The sequence below is a fragment of the Netta rufina genome (genome assembly GCF_964035555.1).
Source record: "Netta rufina genome assembly, chromosome: 9".
NCBI lineage: Eukaryota > Metazoa > Chordata > Aves > Anseriformes > Anatidae > Netta > Netta rufina.
This window is the reverse complement of record NC_140132.1, coordinates 26,179,794-26,201,186: the sequence shown is the minus strand read 5'-3', so window position 1 is coordinate 26,201,186 and position 21,393 is coordinate 26,179,794. Positions and strand designations below refer to the sequence as shown.

The 21,393-nt window shown below is 48.5% G+C and overlaps 1 protein-coding gene across 9 annotated transcripts in view; it reads left to right on the top strand.

The window, feature by feature from the left end:
- The window catches only part of MBNL1 (muscleblind like splicing regulator 1), a 57,148-nt gene extending 36,929 nt beyond the window's left edge, over nucleotides 1-20,219 (top strand). For 4 of the 9 annotated variants that reach the window (XM_084291974.1, XM_084291969.1, XM_084291968.1 and 1 more), the window contains 6 exons: nucleotides 3,834-4,091; nucleotides 4,923-4,976; nucleotides 5,969-6,122; nucleotides 11,801-11,895; nucleotides 15,153-15,227; nucleotides 16,825-20,219. In XM_084291974.1, coding sequence (XP_084148100.1) covers nucleotides 3,834-4,091; nucleotides 4,923-4,976; nucleotides 5,969-6,122; nucleotides 11,801-11,895; nucleotides 15,153-15,209 — 618 coding nt within the window. In that variant the 3' untranslated portion in view covers nucleotides 15,210-15,227; nucleotides 16,825-20,219. Of the gene's footprint in view, nucleotides 1-3,833; nucleotides 4,092-4,922; nucleotides 4,977-5,968; nucleotides 6,123-11,069; nucleotides 11,106-11,800; nucleotides 11,896-15,152; nucleotides 15,228-16,824 lie in introns of all 9 variants that reach the window. The other 5 variants (XM_084291976.1, XM_084291970.1, XM_084291971.1 and 2 more) reach the window with 5 other exon arrangements.
- The last annotated feature ends 1,174 nt before the right edge of the window (nucleotides 20,220-21,393 follow it).

Below are 21,393 nucleotides of genomic sequence, written 5' to 3'. Positions count from 1 at the left end.
GAGCCCTCCCAGCACCGCCACTATTCTCGGAGCTTACATCAGCGCAGGTTCCCCTCCCGCAGGATCACATCACTTCCCCTTTTAGAGTTGTTTTCTCCGAGGAAAGAGTTCCCCGAAGCGTGTTCAGGTTACAGGAGGCCCGGCCTCCCCGAGCAGGCAGCCTCGGGGCTGCTTGCTGCCCATGGAGCCGAGGCCGTGCTGGCCACAGGCTGTGACTGGGATGTGCGGGGAGCTCCTGGACGCTGGGCTGCGGCAGGGGAACCTTCCCGTGCGGGATTTGGTGCTGCAGGGGCTCTGTGCTGTCCCTGTGCAGCTGCTCGGGGAAATGCTCGACTGCAGAGCCAGGCTGCTCTGCACACGGGGGAGCTGTGAGCGGTGCTCTCACAGCACACCCAGAGGCACGGTCTGCAGTAAAAAGAGGTTTTAACAACCAGAAAAAGCCCCTCCTGAAGGAGGGCTGTCCCTGCCTGCTCTGCTTGCAGCCCTGCCTTTCCGACAGGGCCTTCCCCTGGCTCTGCCCGAGCTGTGCGGATCACTCAGACATGCAGCTTCGCCCCCCCTCCCAGCTGCTCAGCTTCGCTGTTTGTTTTGGCTGGGATCGGGAGCACATTGCAGTTTACCCAGCAGCTCTGCGATTCCACACGGAACCGCTCGTACGAAAATAGTGCCTGTTGCGGGCCGGGGGGGCTTCTCCTCCTCCTGTTTTCCCCCCAGCAAATGCAGGTTAAGCAGTTCGATACGCAGGTGAGAAGATAATTGGGCAGTGCTTTGCAGTGCCCGGTCATTTAATCAGAGGTCTCTAGATGTAGGGCATAGTTCTTATCTATCTTATCTAATAAGGCCATAGTTCTTATGAGCAACAAATCATTTGTAGAGTTTTTGATTACAAAAGTGCAAAACTGATTTGCAGGATTTTACGTGGACTGCCCCTCACCTCTCCGAGGTGGCGTGCTCTGCCTGCCACGTAGCTACCTGCTCTTGAAGAGAGCTCGCTGCTGTTTGTTATTGCAGGACTGCAGAGCTTTATATGGCTTAGCTCTCCCTGCCTTGGAATGAACTGTCCCCTGAAAAAAAATAACTGCAGTGATGTTAGTGTCTAATCTTGGAAGATGATTTGTTCTGTTCAGAATTTTAAATGCTTATTTTCAAGAATAAAGTACCGGGTCCTTAATTAAATCAGCACGCGTGTTCTGGGCTACCGAAGCAGACCGCCACGCAGCGAACATCTCGCCATACATGTACCTGGGCTTTAAGGCAGGCAGCACAGACCTGCCAGGCGCTGAGCCTGCTGTCCCGAGCAGCTCTGAGTGCTGGCGGGACGGCTGCTCACTGCCCCGAGCAGCGGGATGCAGCTCACAAGCACTGGGACCGTGCCGCTGCCTGGCTGTTCGGTGTGCTCAGACACTCCCCTACAGCACCTGGGTCTCAGGGTGGAAACGCTGAGGGTTCAGGCTTTTCCTGCAGCTTTCTTCACATTCCTCCCCTGCCAGAAATACCGTGAACAAAAACGCGGCTCTTCTCGTGAACTAGAGGGGAACCTGCAAAGGACGAGGAAGTGAGAGAGGAAGGCATTGCCGGGTGGGTTGCTTTGGGAGCACGTTTCCCTTCGCACGCCGCCGTTTGCTGTTAGAAGTATTCGAGAGTCAAGACTGCTGCAATCGAGCTGCTGTTTCCTGCGTGATTCGTATTGCCATTTTGCTGCCAGCAGGCAGAATGTACTGGCTAACAGCGTACTGGTTGTGCTGAATTCAGCGCAAAGGAGGCAAAAGGTGGAACTTGCTCGGGAAAGGCCAGGGATGTCGCCCTGTGTTCATGTGCCCTGGCCAAGCCTCGGCCAGCTCCGGGCGAGCAGCTCAGCCACGGCCGAGGTTTCGGGGCAGTTGTCTCTCCGCCAGGGTGGGCAGCTGGGATCCCAGCAGGGCAATCAAAATAAACCCGGCCCCAAATTAGAACAAGTGAAGTTCACGGTGATGCCTGGCTGATCCTGCAGGGCCGGTTCCATTCCCTAACTCAGCAGTTCGGCCCCGCATCATGCGGTCATTCCAGCTTCTTAGGTTCAGTTTGTGCTCCTTAGCTGCTGTTACGCTTCTTCACTTACCAAGTGGAAAATTGTGATACTAATTACAGGGCTACTAATAAACAAACAAACAAACACTCTCCAGATCTGAAAGGCTAGACCACATATCATGCTGCCGTGCCTCTCTCTGCTCGAGCAGATGAATGATATATTGCTGCCTGCCTGTGGCAAGAGCTAACACCATCTTCAGTGCTTGCTTGTAAGTAAACAAGAATTGCAAACACTCTTGGCTAGCATCACAGTGCTTCAAAAGCCATCGCAGGTCATGCTGATTAAAAGGACTCGCGGTTTTATGGTTTGTGTCTGCTGTGAGCCATCACTCAGATCTGCTCAAGACCTCTGTGAGAGAGCCATTCATTGCTTTATCTCAGCCCGCACGACTGCCCTGTGAAAATGTGCTCTGTGTGGGCCAGAGTTTATCTGCCGAACTGGTTCAGTTCTCTGGGCAGTTTTCTTGGCTTTTAACTGGGATAAAATCGCCTTACCTCTGCATGCATTCTCTTTCTCCGCCTCTCTCTTTGTGTATCTATGCATACTGATTTACTTTTATCATCTTTGGCTTATTAATCGAGGAGTTATTGGGTAGAAGACAATGATTTATTGCCCAGGCAGGATTTGTAGCAATAAAAGAGATCAAGTCGTCGTGTGGGGCTGACCAAGCTCACGTTTGGGGAAGCAGTGACCTGGCAGCTCCGTTTGGCGTATGCCTGGGCATAACGAGGCAGGCAGACCGGGGGCCAGGAGTGCACAGGGGTGATGCTAGCACGTGGCCGGTCCGGGGAGCAAACTTGTATTTGGTGATGGCTCAAAGAGATGCCACCTCCTGGCACAGCCCCTGCCGGCGTTGTGGCAGAGCGGCGCGTGGCACTGCGCGGGGACTGGGCCAGGAACTGGTCCTCCTGAGAAGTGCCCAGCAAGAAAATGGTTATTTGGCCAGTCTGCCTCCTGTGTGCTACGAGAACAGCTCCACGAGCAGCAAGCCGTGAGCAGCAGGGCCGTGGGGATAAAAAGAGGAAGGGAGGTGCCTCAGCTGGCTTATTTGGCCAGTATGTTTGCTGCCAAATATACATCCAGCCTTTGTCACCGCATGGAAAAAGGCTATAAATAGGGTCGTGCTGGAAAGGCCACGAGGAAAGGGGTGCTCCCTGCGGGCAGGTTCACCAGTGGCATTGCTCTTGTCCTTCAGGGTGTCTGCCACAAGCCGTGGACAGCGGGCAGCTGGCACGTAGGGTGGCACAGGGGTTAAAAAGCAGCTGAAGTGCTAGCACAGAAACCAAATAACAACCCAGGTTGGTTTGGTGTAGGGATCGGAGCCAAGGCTCTTGAGGAAGTGCTGATGATCCAGGCTCATGGGCACCCACCTGTAGAAGGAATTTCCATCCGCTGCAGCGGCTGTGTTTTTGTACAGACGTGCTTGGTTTGAGCCCTTTCTGTTTCCTATAGCCCTTTTTAACCAAAGTGACAAACACGTCTTGTTCGTGGTCTGTGCTGTGAAAAGAGCGTGCGTCAGTTTCTTGAACGGGGCTTTTCCAGGGCCTGCAGAGGGACCTGGTGCTGTGCGGCGGTGGCACCGCTGGTGGTGCGGGGCTGCCGGGCTGGAGCCCGCGCGGTGGCGGTGGCGATGCTGCAGTGTGCGCGGCTCTTTGTGCAGAGCTTCTGACGTCCCTCGGCACCAAAGCGCCCTGGCGGGCAGGCAGCCGGGCCGCAGAGCAGGCCAGGGCCCGCACTGAGCGGCTGTCTTCTCCCGGTGTTGCAGGTGTGTCGGGAGTACCAGCGTGGGAACTGCAACCGGGGGGAGAACGACTGCCGGTTCGCCCACCCCGCCGACAGCGCCATGATCGATACCAACGATAACACCGTTACGGTCTGCATGGATTACATCAAAGGGAGATGCTCACGGGAAAAGTGCAAATATTTCCACCCTCCGGCACATCTGCAAGCCAAGATCAAGGCTGCCCAGTACCAGGTTAACCAGGCTGCAGCTGCCCAGGCAGCAGCGACGGCAGCTGCCATGGTGAGTTTGGGAAACGCATCCGAGGGTACGAGTACGTTGGCGAGGGAGTAATGAGAGCGTTAGCTGGAGCCGCTGGCGCGTGTGCGGGGCCCAGAGGTGCCCGGTGCAGCGAGCTCTCCCAGCCTGTGGTGCCAGGTCCGCTCTGGGGTAGCCTCAGGCCGTGACGGTGTTTCACTGATTCGCCTGTCGGTGTACGGAGTGCCCACATGTACATATCTGTGTGCATACGTGTGCGTGTGTGTGTGCGTGCACATGTGTATATCGTGTGTCGTGTGTTTGTGCGTGGGTAGGCGCGGGTCTATCTCGTCGCACAGACAGACGAGCCCGTGTTTCCGCGAGCCCGTGTGCGTAGAGCCCTAGTTTGAGACCGACCTCGGCGCGTGCGCGGCAGCCGCCGGCCGCCCGCCTTGCACGTGCCCGCTGCCTGCAGCGCCGGCGGTGCTCGGGGCCGGTTGTGGCGAGCCCTTCAGGAGGTGCCGGCCGCGCTCCGTCCCGCGTGCGGCGAGGCCGCGAGGTGCGGGGAGCGCGGCCGGGAGCTGGGGCGCGGCGTGGGGGGCGCGGGGCGTCCCCGAGGCCCCGGGGAGGCGCGGGGAGGGTGGCCCGGGGGGGGCCGCCCCGTCCCGCCTGCGTCCCGCCGCGGCCCCGCGCCGTACTGTGCATGCCTAGTCTTGTTACCGTTGTACACGGCATCCGGTGATTTGTTTTTATTTGTTTTTTCTCACCTACCCAAATGCACTGCTGCCCCCATGATGCACCTCTGCTTGCTGTTTATGTTAATGCGCTTGACCCCACTGGCCATTGCCATCATGTGCTCGCTGCCTGCTAATTAAGACTCAGTCGGCTGTCAAATCACTGAAGCGACCCCTCGAGGCAACCTTTGACCTGGTACTATGACCTTTCACCTTTTAGCTTGGCATGTAGCTGTATCGTAGAGTCGAGTTGGGGGTTAATGTGCAGACCTGGAACACTCCCGGTGTCCCTCCCTCCCTCCCTCCCTGCCCAGCGGGGGCAGCGGGGCCGGGCCACAGAGCAACCCCTGGTTGGCACAGGCCCCGCTGCCCCCTGCCCTGCCCTCCCATCCCCATCCCATTCCCAATCCCAATCCCAATCCCAATCCCATCCCCATCCCATCCCGTCCCATCCCATCCACTCTCTCCCATACCATCCCGTCCCGTCCCGCCCTGTCCTGTCCCGTTATCCCATCCCATCCACTCCTTTCCCCTTTCCCCTGCTCCCATCCCTTTCCCCTTTCCCCTTTCCCTTCCCCACCCGTCCCCGGGAGCGGCGAGGGCCCCGTTGCGCACGGCGGGCGCAGGGCGCGTTGGCATGGCTTGGCGGCGCTGCGGCGCGGCGGCGGCCGGGGGAGCCGGCATGCGGCACTCTGCATGCCCGGCAGGCGCTGGGGCTGGGGGAGCGGGTCGGGGCCGGCGGCGCCTCGCCCGCGCCGGACGGTGACTATTAACATCGCTTCTACGTGTTGATCCTCATGGAGCTAGCAGTGCTGCTTCCCCTCCCCGATAGCCTCGCTCCTTACCCGATCCCCCAAGCTTTACCGTAGCGTAACGGTTACGCCAGTTCCTATAGCGTGCGGCTCCGGCACGTCTACCTGTATCGCTGTACTGGTAGGCTAAAGTAGTGCTCCCTCGTAAAGCTTTGACCTCGCCTTTTATTTGGTAGTTAAGTCTGCTACGCTGCTTGCTTGCTCATGGTTAAACATGGTGCTGCCTGTATTTTTTTACCTTCTACTGATTTTTCTTTTCTCTTTTCTCTCTTTCCTTTTTGTCTCCCTCCCATCCTTTCCACACCCCACACCCCCACCCTTTTTTTTTTTTTTTTTTTTTTACTGGACTTTATTTTTATGCCCATCCACCATTCAGGGAATTCCTCAAGCTGTACTTCCCCCATTACCAAAGAGGCCTGCGCTTGAAAAAACCAATGGTGCCACCGCAGTGTTTAATACTGGTATTTTCCAATACCAGCAAGCCCTTGCCAACATGCAGCTGCAGCAGCATACAGCCTTTCTCCCACCAGGTAAGTGCTGCTTGTTCGCCTCTCGGGGCGGGAGGAGGGGTGTCCCAAACCAGCACGCAGGACAGCAGCCACGTGTCCGTCCCGGCCGCAGCCCCGTGCGGGGCGGAGGAGGCGCTGGTGCAGGGAGGCTGGCTTCTCTGTGCTTGTCTCGGAGGCTGGGCGGGCGTTCTCCACTCTAACATAAAAATCAGCATCGTGCTCTGTCATCCCAAATCAGAACTGGAAATCTCTTCTCTCCTCCCTCTTTGCCTCGATTAACTTCCCTCCGTTACACACCTCTGAAGCTCTGGTTTCTGTTTCTGTTTGCTGTAAGACCCCTCAGCCTTCGTGTGCTTAGAGGCAGTTGTGAGCCGGGTGTGAAGGCTTTGATGCCAGTCATGGTGCAGCGATCATAAAAGGCACAGACAGGCAGTGTCACAGGTAACTAACCATGAACCTACACAAGAAATCAAGATTCAGGCTTCTACCAGTAAGGCCCCAGAGCTGATTTCAGACTAAGAGGAACTGAGGTGTGCTTAGTTTTGTTCCAGAATGACCAAATTTACACTTGTCCTAATGTAGTTGCTGAAGAATTGATGCCTGCGCTGTGCACATAAGCAGAATTCCCTTTGCAGTAAGTGGGACTTAAAGTTTAAATCTATGCTCTGGTTCTGCAAAGAACACTTCCTGCGGAAGCATAGTTTAAATGTTAGATGAATTTATGCCTGCATTAACACTGGTGAGTTAGTTTTTTACATATGAACCCCACATTGATACAGCACTATCGTTCTAGGAGGTAAATGATGAAAAGCAGAGGACGTACGCAGATCCATACTCAAATGATTTGAAGGAACCCATGAGGACAGCCCCTTGTAAAGCAGACTAGCTGAGGGGAGGATAGAAAACTTCACCAATGTTTTATCCTAAACATTTTTAGCATTTGTGTTTGCAGGAAATTGGTGTAGGGCTTTTTACCAACCTGGTCTAGTGGAAGGTGTGCATGCCCATGGCAGGGGGGGTGGAATTAGAGGGGCTTTAAGGCCCCTTCCAACCCAAACCAGTCGGTGAGCCTATGATTCTTTCTTAACAGTACAGTCCAGCATAGGATAAGTTAAATGGCACAAAAATCAGTTGCTTTGCTTGATGTAGTGGGCAGTAATAACTTTTTGGGTTCCAAAAATTCATTGCAGCCACTGAGGTATATCAGTCGAAGCTGTTTGCAAAGCTCCTTGGAGTCGATAGAAGGGCTGGGAGAGGAGGCTCCAGGTCAGGTCCGTATACCAGCCCCTACACCACAATACACGCTGAAATGCACATGTGATCAAGGTACCTTCTGTTGGTATCAAGCAGTTTCAGATTTGTTGGCAATGCTTAACCGATGTAGTTAGTAAACGACAAGAGTTTTCCAGCTTCCATTAAATCAACGAGGGTTGGATCATTTCTGGAAGTCATCGAACTGCTTTGAATCACGCCCTTCAACCTTAGAAGCTCGGGTGATAGTTGTGTACATCAGACCTCACCCGTACAGCCTGCCCCTGTTCTGACTCTAGCAAATCTGCTCTGAAAGCTACAGGAACTTGCTTCGTAGTTCTTGATGCCTGACTTCACCTTTCTTGGCCACTGAAGTGTAGTGTGTGTGCAACGAGCAGGGTAAGGGGCAGAGCAGTGAGGAGCTGTCCGTGCCATTGCATCCCTGCAGGGGACCTGTTCTCCGGGTGCCAGGCGGTTTGCTCCCTGGGGCAGGCGGGCCTGTGTGGGACGGGCTAGCTGCAGCTGTGAAGGAAACGATGCTGTGGGGTGCTGCTTCACTCACATTCTTGGCTAAGGAGAAATGTGAAAAATGGAGCTGAGATTCTGTTCCCATCTCTGAACCCAGCAGGGCTCTTGAGGAAGGTTTAATTTGAATGTTTTAATCAAAAAAGTAGTTTCAGGTTGGCCAAAACATGGTCAATTTACATCAGTCTTAAGTAGCTAGAACAAATAGCACTAAGTTTTATGTTGATGTAGATGAAGATGAGCATCCAATATTGTTCATTAAAAAATTGAATTGAGTAAACACTTTTTGGGCCTTATGACCCTACATAATTCTGAAGATTTTGTCTAAAATCATTTGCTTTTTTTTTTTTTTTTGTTCTTCTGGAACTACCAGTAAATAAAACAAAGCAGTAATTGGTTCTGTGTGCTGTGCTGCTGGCAGCCACGCAGGCGAACATTTGGCCCTGCAGCCTGCTGCTGTACGTGCTCTGTCCCGTGGTCACGGTGAGCTGGCCAGGGCACAGAGCTCACATGTGCAGCTGGAGGAAATCCTGCCCCAGTGCTCGTTCCCATCCCATGCCACAGGCGGCCGTCTCCTCGGTTGTGCCGATGCAGCCGGTCCTGGCTTGGGCGAGCCACCGGGCGCCTGAAGGGCTGCGGAGAAGAGCAGCCCTCCCGCACAGGGGCACCTGCTGTACGGGGTGCTCCCAGGAGCCCTGGGCCCCGAGTGCACCCCAAGGATACTTCCCCAAAGAGATGTCTGCTCAGGCACTTCCCTCCCTGGGGCTTCGGGTGGGAGGCAGAAGCAGGGACCCCAGGATGCCGGGGAGGGAAGGACCGGGCATCGCCTCCGATTTTCTCCCAGCCAGGAGTGCTTGTGCTCTGCTGAGGTATTTTTCACTAGGGTTTTGTAGACTGGGCAGAACAGACTGAAAGAAACAGTATGAGAGGGAGAAGAGGAGAAACTGCTTAAAGCACCAGTTAACTTAGAATATTTATCAAACCAGCTTTATTGCACTGCTGAAATAGTCTGTAAGGGAGGCTATCAGGAGTTAACTGAGCGCATCCTTGCATTAAAATTCTCCCCTGTGCTGAAAAACTAGGGAATGTTTGAAACTGGGCATTTATTATTCATGCTTTCCTATTAGTCAGTCAAAGCTTTTGAAGTCAGGATGAATATTAAGGTCATAGCAAAAAGCTTGTTATGACTAGTAAGAGGGTCACACAGCAGAAATGTCTTCGTATTTGCAAGTTCTAGCTAGGATCTTCATTTCTGGCTTCTGTTCATTTGTGCAGTTCAGTTCAGAACTTGGGGCTCTGGTTATAACGCTGGTGATGGTAACTCAGGCTACAGGTTTGAGCTGAAAAGCTTTATGGGGGTATTTCAAAGAATCGTTACAAAACTCTGACTTGTTTGTAGTGTGTAGACCTAATTATGCAGGGGATGACACAGTATTCCAGACACAATGAAGCTTGTGCTACCTATACATAGGGCGCTTCTGTGGAGAGGCAGAACTCCAAGGTTCTTCTGTACAACCTCGTTAACACCCTGAGTGTCACGAGCAGGACTGAATGTTGCTCAGAGTAATTCATAGCCAAATTTTGCTCCATTCTTTAATCTTCTAAGTAGTCAACTGACTTCAGCAATGGTTCATGTATTGGGAAGTCAGGACAGCTACCCTCCTTTTAACCTTTCTTTGTGAACATCCCCAGTCTTCTCTGACACAGAAACAGAGCAGTAATTAGAAAACAGAATTACTCCCTTTTCGTTGTAGCCTTACAGATACGGTGATGGCAGAATAACCTTGTCCCCAGCAGTAGTTCCACTGACTGACTTTTCCCTGCGTAGTTAAATGCTCCTGAGGTTGCTGCTCGTGCCCCCACGATACTCGGCTCCAGCTGAAGCAGCTCCCGGTGCCCCTGGGTATGTCCCGGAGCGGCGCCGCAGCAGCTCGCGGGGAGCCTGCTGGGGTCTGCTCCCACGCCCAGTTCACTCTCTGCTCCAGATTTCAGGGCTTATTTTAGTTTCTGCTGCATCGGGCACAGTTAGCGTTGTTAATAAATGATATTTATTAAATAGAAAGTAAATCTTTTATTAAAAAGGGTTGTTCTGAAACGTCACTATTCAAACCAGAATAGAAACATCTGAGTTGGCCTGGCAGAAGGCATTTTGCTATGTAACGTGAACAAACAACAGCTCATTGACAAACGGATACCTTCATGTCTCTAAAACACCACACTTTGTTGGCTGTGCAGTTGAAGGGAAGGGTTCCGAAGATGCTGTCCCTTCAGCACTTTTGTATAGCCTAAGGAGGGCTGCAGGTTACGGGCACAAACTCTGGCAGCTTGAAATCTGTCCCATAATGTAGAAAAAAAGCTGAGTGAGTCCTCCTGGGCACTGCCACGTGCTGCAGGGGCAATTTAGCTTTCCAGTCACTCCTCTGACATGCAAACAGACAGGGAGACAGGGAGACAGGCAGAATCATTCCTACTCCACCGACAGCTCACAGGGGTCACCCAGATAAGACAAACACACTGTATGCTGAAGTCACTTCTTTTTCTTTTCCTTTCCTTTTTTTCCCCTATCTGTTACCTAAACGTTGGGCTCCAGACGGCAAGTAACAGATCAGTACAATCGTCTCACTGCGCGGGGGCAGAGCAGCTCCCCGGGCAGCGCTGTGGCTGTCCTCGGCAGCTCAGGGGACTTGTCCCAGCCCCCTGGTCGCTCTGTGGCCACCAGCAGCCTCACGCTGCCTCTCGGGGCAGCTCTGGGCAGCGATGGCCAAAGCGATGCTCGGCCCCTGCTCCGGCTGCTCAGCATCGGGGCCCTGCAGGCGGCTGCAGCTGTGAGCGTGCCGTGTCTGAGCGACCCCGTTAGAGCCCTTACACAGCTTGTGTCAGAGGGCAGAGCAACAACACAGAGGGTTGTGCAGTGAAGCTACAGGAGCTGTCCTGGCCACGCTCAGGGTTCAGTCCCAGAGGCAGCAGTGCAGCAGCACCCAGCTCGGCCGCCCTCCCTGCGCTGGACACTCGCTGTGCCGGATCACTGTGCTGTGTGTGGTTTGATTGTGCTGACGGTTACGTGCCACTGTTCCCATAATAACAATTTTTCTTCTTTGTTCAAATGAAGTTTTCTAATGACACGTGTGATGGGTTGTTTTAATTCTTTTCCCTTTCCAAATCCACCTTCCTGTTGCAATGCATGATGGGCAGGCTCAATATTGTGCATGACACCCGCTACAAGTGTTGGTAGGTGCCAGCTTTGTTTCTTGATTATCTTAAACCTGTGGTGCAGCTCACGGACCCTCAAAATCCACTGCTAGATTTAACTTCAGCTCTCGTGCCAATCCATCTCCCTTAGCCTCCTGCACTAACACCTGTCAATTAAATGCGATTGTTTTATTTAATTGACACGGAAACGTAGATGTCGTTAATTTTGTACAGCAGTTGTTTGAATTGCACATTGTTCCTTGGTGGATTTTGATTGGACTATGAGTTCCAGTGTTTAGAAACTATCGTGTTAAGTAAAGACTGTACCTTACTATAGCGACGTAGAAGTATACTGTCCTTCAACAAGATTAATTTTTGTTTGCAGTAAATATCTGGGTTGAATTTTGTAAAGACAAAGCACTGTAAATATAAGGGCATTTTAAAATTCTTCTGTTGATTTTGGTATTGAAATGATTAAGCTTGTTTGTGTCGATTTTCTTGATTTGATGGTAACAAGCATTTTCCCCTTTTTTTTCTCTTTCATATCCCTCCCCTCTTTCTCCCTGGAATGTTGTCCTGCTTTGCACTGTGGTTGCATGTCACGCGCTGGCAATGATGTCTCGGGCTTTTTGCTGTGATAAATACCATGCTCAATTATCCTACCACATGTCGCTCTGGTTCCCATACTGCTACACTCTTCTGTATGTTTGCTTATATGATTTTCCTTCCGAAAGTTCCCATGGTGCACGGTGCTACGCCAGCCACTGTGTCTGCAGCAACAACATCTGCCACAAGTGTTCCCTTCGCTGCAACAGCCACAGCCAACCAGGTTTGCTAATTTACAGCTTTGTTCCTTACAGACAACTTGAAATTGGTGCTTTTAATGAGCATGGGGGTTTTGATTTTACCTCTTGTTGGCCTACACATTCTCTCTAAGATCTGCAGCACAGCTTAATAAGCCTCTATCCATGCTCAAAAGGTGCTGCAGTTCCATTTCTGATGCTAAAAATAATTGATAATAGAGTTTCTGACTCAGTCTTAACATTTATGGGCTGTGCTGCTTATTTCTGCTCTCAGAGATGTAAAGAGAAAAGGGATAATACACGGAACCCATTATTTGTTTCTATTTCTGTCCGCGAGCCTGCGGTTCCTTTTCACGCAGAAGTCCAATCAAAACCAGTAAAACTTTAGTGCAGAGGGATGGCAGGATCAGAATTTTAACAGTCTGAATTTAGCAGTCTGAACATGTTCTGACTCTCCTCAGCTCTTCCAACAGCAAAACAAAAACATTTGAGCGTGGGCCACACAGAAGCATGTTTTAAGCCTTTGTTTCCCCCTGTGATCCTACTAGGAGAGAGCTCGCTGCCTTTTGCAGGAGACAAACCACAGTTAACAAAATGCCCGTTAAAATCTGGTTTTATTTCTAAATAGCTGCCCCAATTGTTTCCATGTTTGGATGTCTTTTAGGGAAAGAAAAAAAAATAGTGCTTTACTAAATAAGTAATCAGAAGTCCTCCCAGAGAAGCCACAAGCTCTGCTCTAAAGATAAGCACCGGGGCCGGAGCCTGCAGTTCCCACACGTGCCAGCTGAAGCTGCTCCTCAGAGCAGCCCCATGATTTTAGCTAGCTGGGCTGTCAGAAGTGCAGATTCCTGTAGTACATCTGGCTAAAAGGGCAACAACAAAAAGTTTTAAAAGACCATCATCTTCATTTTAGAAAAACAAACGATTTTGTGAGTTTTACTAGAAATTGAGAAGTGCCTTCTGTCACTGTGTCAGTTCTGGTCTGAGATGCAGGTCTTAACTCCCAGCTCAGTGGGAACCCCACGTGCCTTTTAGAGGAGGGAACTAAACACTACCTTTAGCATTTTGCAAGCGTGGCTCAGTATTTATAATTAATTCTGGCAATAAAGGTCCGATTTCAAGGTAGGCTCGCCTGAGGTAGCCACAGCTCCGACCGAAGCCGTGAGGGCTGCCCCCTTGAGCAGTTTTGAGCCTCTGTGCCCGGGGGTGCTCGCAGCCCCGAGAGGGTTCCTCGTGCTCCTGCTGGGCTGGCTCCAGAGCTGCTGAGTTTGAGCCTTTCCACCCTCAGCTGTTGAGCACGACCATTTTGTAGTAGCCCAGCTGTACGTCCTTGGTTAACCTGTCTGCTTACTGACCCCTCAGAAATATTACTCCAACCATCCCGTTGCTGCAGGGATACAGGCGTGTGCACATCCCAAAAGGGGCCTGGGTTCTTCACAGATCCCAGCACACCTCAGCCCACTGTGCTAACCTCGTAGCGCTTTCTGCGTGTGGGGAATGTGCCGACTGGCCCCATCACTCCTGGATGTAAACCGGCCTGAGAATTACTTCGTATTTTGGAAAGGTAGCTTAGAGGTGTGACTACCTCTGCGTACACATCACCCTAGCAAACGAGCCCTTGTATGCCCGAAGTATCCCAGTACTGTAATTTGCTGCCCTGCACACTCAATTCAAGTATTTCCCCTTACGTTCTCCATAAGTCCACAGAGTAGCAAGAACCAGCCAAGCCGCAGAAAACCACCATTATTTTTTACAAATCTTCTTTGTCCAAATTCCCAAGCACTTTCCCAAATAGATTAGAGGGAAACTTTCTGTAGTAGAATCAGATCATTTCACGCATACCCCTCCCAGAGCCTCATAACACACGGAGTGAAGTACTGCAGCCAAACCATATATACATATATAGCTCATATATGTATATGCCATGTGAGCGATGCTGAAGTGACTTAATGCCACACGACGCACTGTGCATGCATGCCGAAAGTCTTAAGATCTGGCCCTTCATCTTCATTGACCGGTGTTGAAGGTCCTTGGTATGTCTCGACAGCACTATCCCTGATGCTTCTACACAGTTGGGTGCACCAGCCTGTCCTGCAGCAGTAGACAAAAATGGTATGAGAAGCTTCATTCCCCTTGAAGCACGTTTCTGTACAAGTTGGCGATGTGGCAGGGGTGTGTGAAGCTGGCAGGGGAGGAGAGGGCACGAAGGGAGGAGGAAACAAGAGCAAGGCCTGCAGGTGGTGGAGCTGAGAGTGAGCCTCTTCACACCTCTCCCTGTGCGGGTTGAGAGATAACTGTAGTGCCCATTAGGAGAAAAAGGCTTTCCAAGGGCAGCAGCTGTCTGTGACGATACGAAGCAGTTTGTGTCATGTGCCCAGCCATGTCTGCTGTACATGAGCGCATCTACTCGCTCCCTCCAGCTGGACTTCCTTGTCCTGTTCGCATTGCAAGATCATACACAGCTCTCCTGGTGTTTGTGTGCGTTGGTGTTTTCCCTCGTTAAGGGCCTGACCTGCAAGGTCTGCTTAGGCTCCCTCGCACTGACATTAGTCTGTGTGCCACACACCAGAGGGGTGCAAGACTGGGACCCAAAAATGAGGTGCAGAATATACGTTGTTACTTGTACTGCTTGTCATCTACTGTGATTTAACTTAAAAAAAAAAAAAAAAAAAGGGAAATGGGACACTTCCAGAGAGCCATGTAGTGAATTCTGTTTCTGCAGACTGAGATTTTGAGAAGTGTTCCCCTGCTTCGGGCACTCCTAGCCCCTCAGCTGCTGAGCCGCGGTGCCCCAGGCGCTGTGTGCAGCCCTTCCCTGCGGGGGGTTCCCCGGCCGTGAGCATCCAGCTCAGGGCATCTTAGGTTTGGCACTCAAAAAACAAGACCAGGAAAGCAGTGAACACTTCACAAAATCAGGCTGAAGCCAGGCTGTTGTAGGATTTATCATTCTAAACGCTACGCTGAAAGCACAGAATTTTGTGTAGGCCAACAAAAAGGGCTATTTTCAATTACTGCACTGCATGACTTTTATAGATTGTAACTTCTCTTATTTCCTGAACGACCAATAATATTTGTATTTGTCAGTAGTACTTAACACAATGTCTTCCAGTTTTAAGTTGCCATTGTAGCACTTCAGTTGACTTTTAACTTATAGTTACAATATAAAATCCACCAACTCACAGCTGAACCTCACTGTTCCAAACTGTTATGTTCTGTAGCAAACTGCTGTGTCTGGGTTGGCTCATTGCACGTGTTATTCATTGTTTAAATTTTTTACCTATAGATACCCATAATATCTGCCGAACATCTGACTAGCCACAAGTATGTTACACAGATGTAGACATTTTGTCATCAAACAGTAAGTTTCCGACACGTTGTTGCTTGCAGTTTTCATTCTTACTGTGTGTGCATAACTTGTCTTTCTCCAGGGAGAGCATGTTTTTATTTTCTTTCAAAGAAAGCTGATGAGATACGGGTGGGGAAAGGGGCTGAGCTCCCCCTGGCACAAATTCCTCTGACAGGAGAGCCCACAGGTAGCAGCGCCCACGTTAGCTGGCCTGTGGGACCAGGTGCCGTGTTTGTATGTACAGAAAGGACGTGTTACACGTACGGGCGTACTTCTGAGCACCGAGACTCTAATTAGAGCCTTACCTCTTGTTTACAAAGGGTGATGGCTCCAGCCACTAAAGTGAGCCAGGGCTGGCAGCTCTAGGTGAGAGGTGGTTAACGCTAAGCTCAAGCTAGAAAGAACTAATTTTAAATCTCCAGATTTGGAAAGCCAGCATCTGTGAAACTGCAGGGTTAGTCCGCAAGCTGAAGCCTGATTTCCTCTGAGCAGAGCGTCAGATACCGATGCGTTATGTGCAGTTTGTTTCTGGCGTAGGTTACATGGCAAAGGGAGCTCACAGCACGCTCAGGTCATGCTCGCACCGTGTTGGGCTGAGCTGTGGCTGCAGGCAGGGCACGTCAGCGTTCGTACTGCAGCCTTTCCTCCTGCAAAGCTTGAAGGTCAGCGTGCCTAAGCTTGAGAGATTTTTTTCCCTATCTTCCTGCGAGTAAATTGTAGTTTCCAAACTCTCACTAATTTGCATGTTGTAATTAAGACCATCAGCAACACATCACCTCCTCTGGGATACCCTGTGATTTGTATTATCCTTCTCTCTCCTGTGCTCCATTTCTGCTGTGTTTTTCATTGAATGGCTTGATGACCGTAATGGAATTATTACTTAAGGTGAATATTAGCCGATCTGCCACAGTGGGTTTATGACGACCATTATTCCTTTCAGCCAAGCAGAAACATTTTTTAACTGCTTAAGTGCTCAGGTGGGATGCCTCTCTGCAGGGTGTGCTTGTTACCAAAGTTCCCTCTGCAGACAGCTGGCAATAAAAGAGCTCCTGTTCCAGAGCCCATCCTGCAGTGCAGGAGGAATTCCTCCCTAGAGGTGTCTCCCAGAGACCAGAGAAATAGCCACCCGAGAGGGGCGGTTCGGTAAGGAGGGCCCAGACTTCCACAGAAGTGTAGGTGCCTCTCAAATAGAGGTTGGGCTCCCAGATTGTACAGGGGCAGAGGCAACAGGACCTGGGGAGAGAGAGGAGCACCTGGCTGCTCGGGCAGTGCTCACGCAGCATTTTTTGGGGGGATCTCTGCTTTCTGGGATCTGGGCTTTGGTGTCTACAAAACTCCCCCCAGATTCTGATCCTGCGGCTGTAGGCTCAGGAACACCAGGAGGCCAGTTTATTGCGTGCTTTTATCACTGCAAATTTTGTGTGTAAAGTGAGCCTTTGCTGCAAGAGCATATTGAAGGCAAATCCGGAAGGTTTTGGGATGCACGCTTCCCCAGTATTCAGTGGCAGATTTCCCTTTCATTGCAAATACAAAGTTTGGGCTCATGTGGTGCTAAAAAAAAAAAATAATCTGAAAGTGTTGAAAATGATTTATCTTTTTTCCTTTCCAGATCATAACTAAGGAGAAAAGGACAGTGTGTTTGGGTTGAGAAAAGGACAAGTTCATTAGCCATAATGTATATACCGTCAAGCAACACTCGGAAACTCCCTCAGCAGTAAGACATCCACACATTGCATGTTAACGAGATGAAACAAGAACTTGGAAATCCACTGCACACTGTTGCCTATATACTTTGTACATTTAATTGATATTCGTGCTGAGGTGATCTTATTGTCTAAAAACTACAACATCGTCTATCTTTTCTAGCACAGAAGTATGCATATGTATTTGGATATGCATATGTAGTCTATTTCCTACATAATCATGTATGTCACCTTGAAAAGACAGACTATGGTGTAACCATAAATCTATTATGTATTGGTACGTCTGTAGACCAAGATATAATTTTTTAAAGTAAGTTTATTTCTTTCAAGGTTTACAAATAACAAAGGTGCACCTTGTATTTAAAATTGCCATTATAGATGAGAGCGTGCATGCACAGTAATTTTTGTTTAAGAGTAATATTTTTAATGTAATAGATTGTAAGAAGTGGTAAGAGAGGTATCTGACAGAGATGAATGTGCCAAGCAAAACCACAACTGTGTATATTTTAAAGCACATCAATGGCTTTAAGTACCATGTTGTTAAGGATTTTCATGAAGTGCCATAGACTGTACATCAGATTAGAGTATTATTTCTGCAGTGTTATTTTCAGAACCACATTTTCACTTACTTTACTAGTACTAATCAGTCAAAGGGCACCATTCTGTTTCAAAACCAAAGCTGTCTCAGAAATGGCCAATTACTCCTTACAGTAACGTTAGACAGCACAAGAGAGATATTCTAGCCGTACAAATTAACCCATACTGGACATATATATAAACTATTTTAAGGCATTATAGTGTAATATTTATGCGTATTTTACTGTATAACATGATATATGAAAGGGAAAAGCCATTTCTGAGACACAGTAACACATGTTTGAGGAACTTATTTTGCTTCTATTTATAGCCTCTGTCGAAAGTCAAAAGGACTATAAATGCTTTGCAGAGATGGGTTTCACTTTTACTTCATCAAAGTCACGCATTAAATAGTGACTCTAAACAAAGACGAAAGAAGCACTGACATCAGATGCATGACAAACCAAAATATGAAAAAATGGAGATGTTAATTAGCATAGAAATTGGGTGGGTTAAATACTCGGGTGAGTTTTATATGTGACTTTTTTTGTTCAGATTAACTGCTTATAGCCTTAGAAAGCCTTTACAAAATAAAAACAAAAAAATAGATGTGCATTCAAGTTCTAAGAATGGATTCATCCAAAGGAATTCCTTTTTGTGGTTTGGATGTTGCAGCTAGTAAAGGATATTTTTGCTCTGTTCAGCAAAGTGCTGAAGTGGGGGCCAGGTCACTGGTAGCATAGCGTGGAGTGGAAGAAGCGCGAGTTCGGTTGTAGAACTCGCCATACTTCCAAGTTTACTGCAAGTTTTTATGCTTGAGAGAGATGCTTTATAGTATAAGAATGATGTGTTGATTTTACTGATTGTACTGTACATCTATTAAAGCCTTAGATTATTACATTACGGGTTAAAACCCATACCAATGTAATTTCAATCGTGTTAAGAAAGTATAGGTGACTTCACATGTTATTGTAGTTACTTAACATTATAGAATATTACTTATTTTTTTCTTGTTAAAAGTGTAGTTTTTATTTCTTACATTTATTAGATTGTTTTCATTTTCTATTACCAGTTGAATACCATTTCAGTTTATAGAATTTTGTTTTATTAGAGTTTACTGATGAATTTTTCAAAATACAAAAAAAAAGTAGTGTTCTTCATAACATACTCAGTTTTGAATTTACATGTAGTGTCATATGAATATTCGTATTATTGTTGACTAAATGATTTATATTTTACTGATTTAATATTACAATGTAAGAATGTCAGTCATTGTTAGTTCTTGTCTAGTTTTCATTAAAAGAACAAAGATCTTTTATATGGATATCTTATAATTATATAATCATTGCTAAGTAAGAAGTTAAGTTGTTGCTATCGCAACAATCCTGGCAGACAATTGAGTAATATTTTGATGATTTATTTTGTTTGTAATTAGTTATTATGAGAAAATCTAGTTCCTAGATATTAGAATAAAATTTATTTTCTACTGTATCCATTTCAAATGTTAAAATATTGTTTAAATATTTTTTGAAATCCCTGAATATCAGGCCTTGTTATAAATAAGCTGCATAATCAATAGATCAAGGGACGTTTTGTTGATAATCCAAATACTCAAAGTTTACGTAACAAGAATTATAGTGTGTGTGTGCAAACTCTTGAGGGTTGATTATGCTGCAGTTTAGCATGTGGGAACGTATAGAGAGAAGGTTGACTTTTTGCACTTCTGTATATAGTCAAAAAAGAGAGAAACCTGTATAATAGTAAGATCTTATTTTGAATAAAAATGTCTATAATTACAAGGAGTTTTGTTAAGGCTAATAAAATGACAGGCTGAACAAAATTGCTTGCAAAAGTGGCACAGAGTTAGCACTCCATACCCCTTCAAAAAAGTTGCTTTGCTTTATGTGGACAGCTTGTAGTTTGCCAGGATTTTTTCAGCTGGAAAGATATGCCATCCTTCCAAGATCTCATGACTGACAAAAGCTCCACTGGTTCAAATCTGCCTGAAAATCATTAATAAAAAAAAAAAAAGAAAAAAAAAAAAAGGAAAAAAAAGCAGGTACTTCAAACCATCAAGGTGAAATCATGGATCAAATATTCCGTACATTATTCAAAAACTACTGCATGTTTAAAGTATCAAAAATATATTAAAGGTATATACTATTCAAACCAGTTTCTGACAATTTCAGTGGTTTATTGTTCACAAAAACGATTCTTCAAAACAAATACTGACTTTCACAAAAAAGTTGAATCATGAACAGGCAAACCAAACAGCACACCGTAGCTGTAGTTGTTATGTGATTATTTTTTATTGCTGTAGTGGTCCTGTTCTTTTAGCAGGTGAAAAAAAAAACAACAAAAAAAATATGAAATTTTACAGTTTTAATGGAAAGCATTCAAGACGCCTTGTCATTATTTATGCCAAAGCTGGAAAGAAAAAGCGATCGGGCCATTCCTTTATCTGATCTCTCCAGTACTCATACTGAATAACGAATAAGTTGCACTTATTTGCAACCCCGCAACTTTCATCTGCTGAAAGGACAGATGTGCTTGGTTTTACTATTATGTAATCACAGACTTACTTTTGCTTGTAGTTGCTCCAAATTATGTACTCTGTCCTGGGCTGCAATTTGTTTTTATGCTTATTTTATTATTACTGCTATAGTTGACCTTGCTGTATGGAAAAATAAAGTGAAATTGCCCTAATAAAAGTTCTCTTTCTTAATTATGTTTTTCTATATCACGTTAAAAACCACAGCACCTCCTTTTGTGTACATTTTCACCTTACTGTGTATTTGTGTGACTGCAGGGACGTTATTTGTGGGGAAAAAGGCCTAGATGCTGACACCCGGTGTTTCTCTTTTGCAACACATGCTGTGTTACATGTACAGACTGCGTGTTGGGAATGTAAGTATAGAGGGCGTTATTACGTTAAACATAGAGGGTAAATGTAGAGAAAGGGGACAGCGTGGCTCAGACCAGCCTCTGGGCTGCACGTCCCAGACGGGAGCAGCACCCGGTGCCCTGGGCATGCACCCAGCCCTGGCGCAGCGGAGCCGAGCAGCTGGGGCCGACGTTAGAGGGAGCCCCACCACACCGCCTGCCTGCGCTCGGCTCCTTCCCGTAAATAACTCATCAGAGCTGTGTCTGAAAAAATCACCAATTCAAAAAGCTAACCCTGAGTGCGTGCCTTGACCTCTGGCACACAGAGCAGCTGATTCTCATGAAGGCTGCGCTGTTCTAGGTGTTAGCAAAGCCAGGAGCAGCTCACGGAAAAGGCATTTAGAGGTGCGCTGTGCATGCCTCTAGCCCAGGAAAAGGAAGTTGGTGCTTTCTACCTTCCTCTCAGTATCGCTGGCTTTTAAAAGCTTTATACTCCATGGGCTGTGCACCTCATTGTTAGTACTAGGAGCACGCAGGGGAGCTCCCGCTGCAACGAGCTGCCCTGTGCTGAGGGCTGGGTCCCAGCTGAGCCGGTCGGCTTGGTAAGGTCACAGGCGGACCTGTGCCTGCCAGCTTGGTGCCCTCCCTGTGCAGAACGACCAGCACCAGGAGGAGATTCTCATCTGCACAGGGTGCCCCGGGGTGTGTGTGTGCCCCCCGGGGCCAGCAGCACCCCGGTGCCGTGCAGCAGCGCCGAGAGGTGCTGGGACGGGCTGGAGCTGGGACAGGCTGGAGCTGGGACGGGCTGGAGCTGGGACAGGCTGGAGCTGTGCCTGCAGGCTTCCAGCTTGCTCCCGCCTTCCGTGGCTGCTGAACTCACCGCAGCCTAAGTGCGAGAAGTGCTGAACTCATTAAAGGAAGCATTCGGAGAGGCCTGGCTCAGTACCCAGCTCCCTCAGTCACTGCGCTCTCGTTAGCGGAGGATAAAAACCGGAGCCAGCCACTGAGAGCCGCTG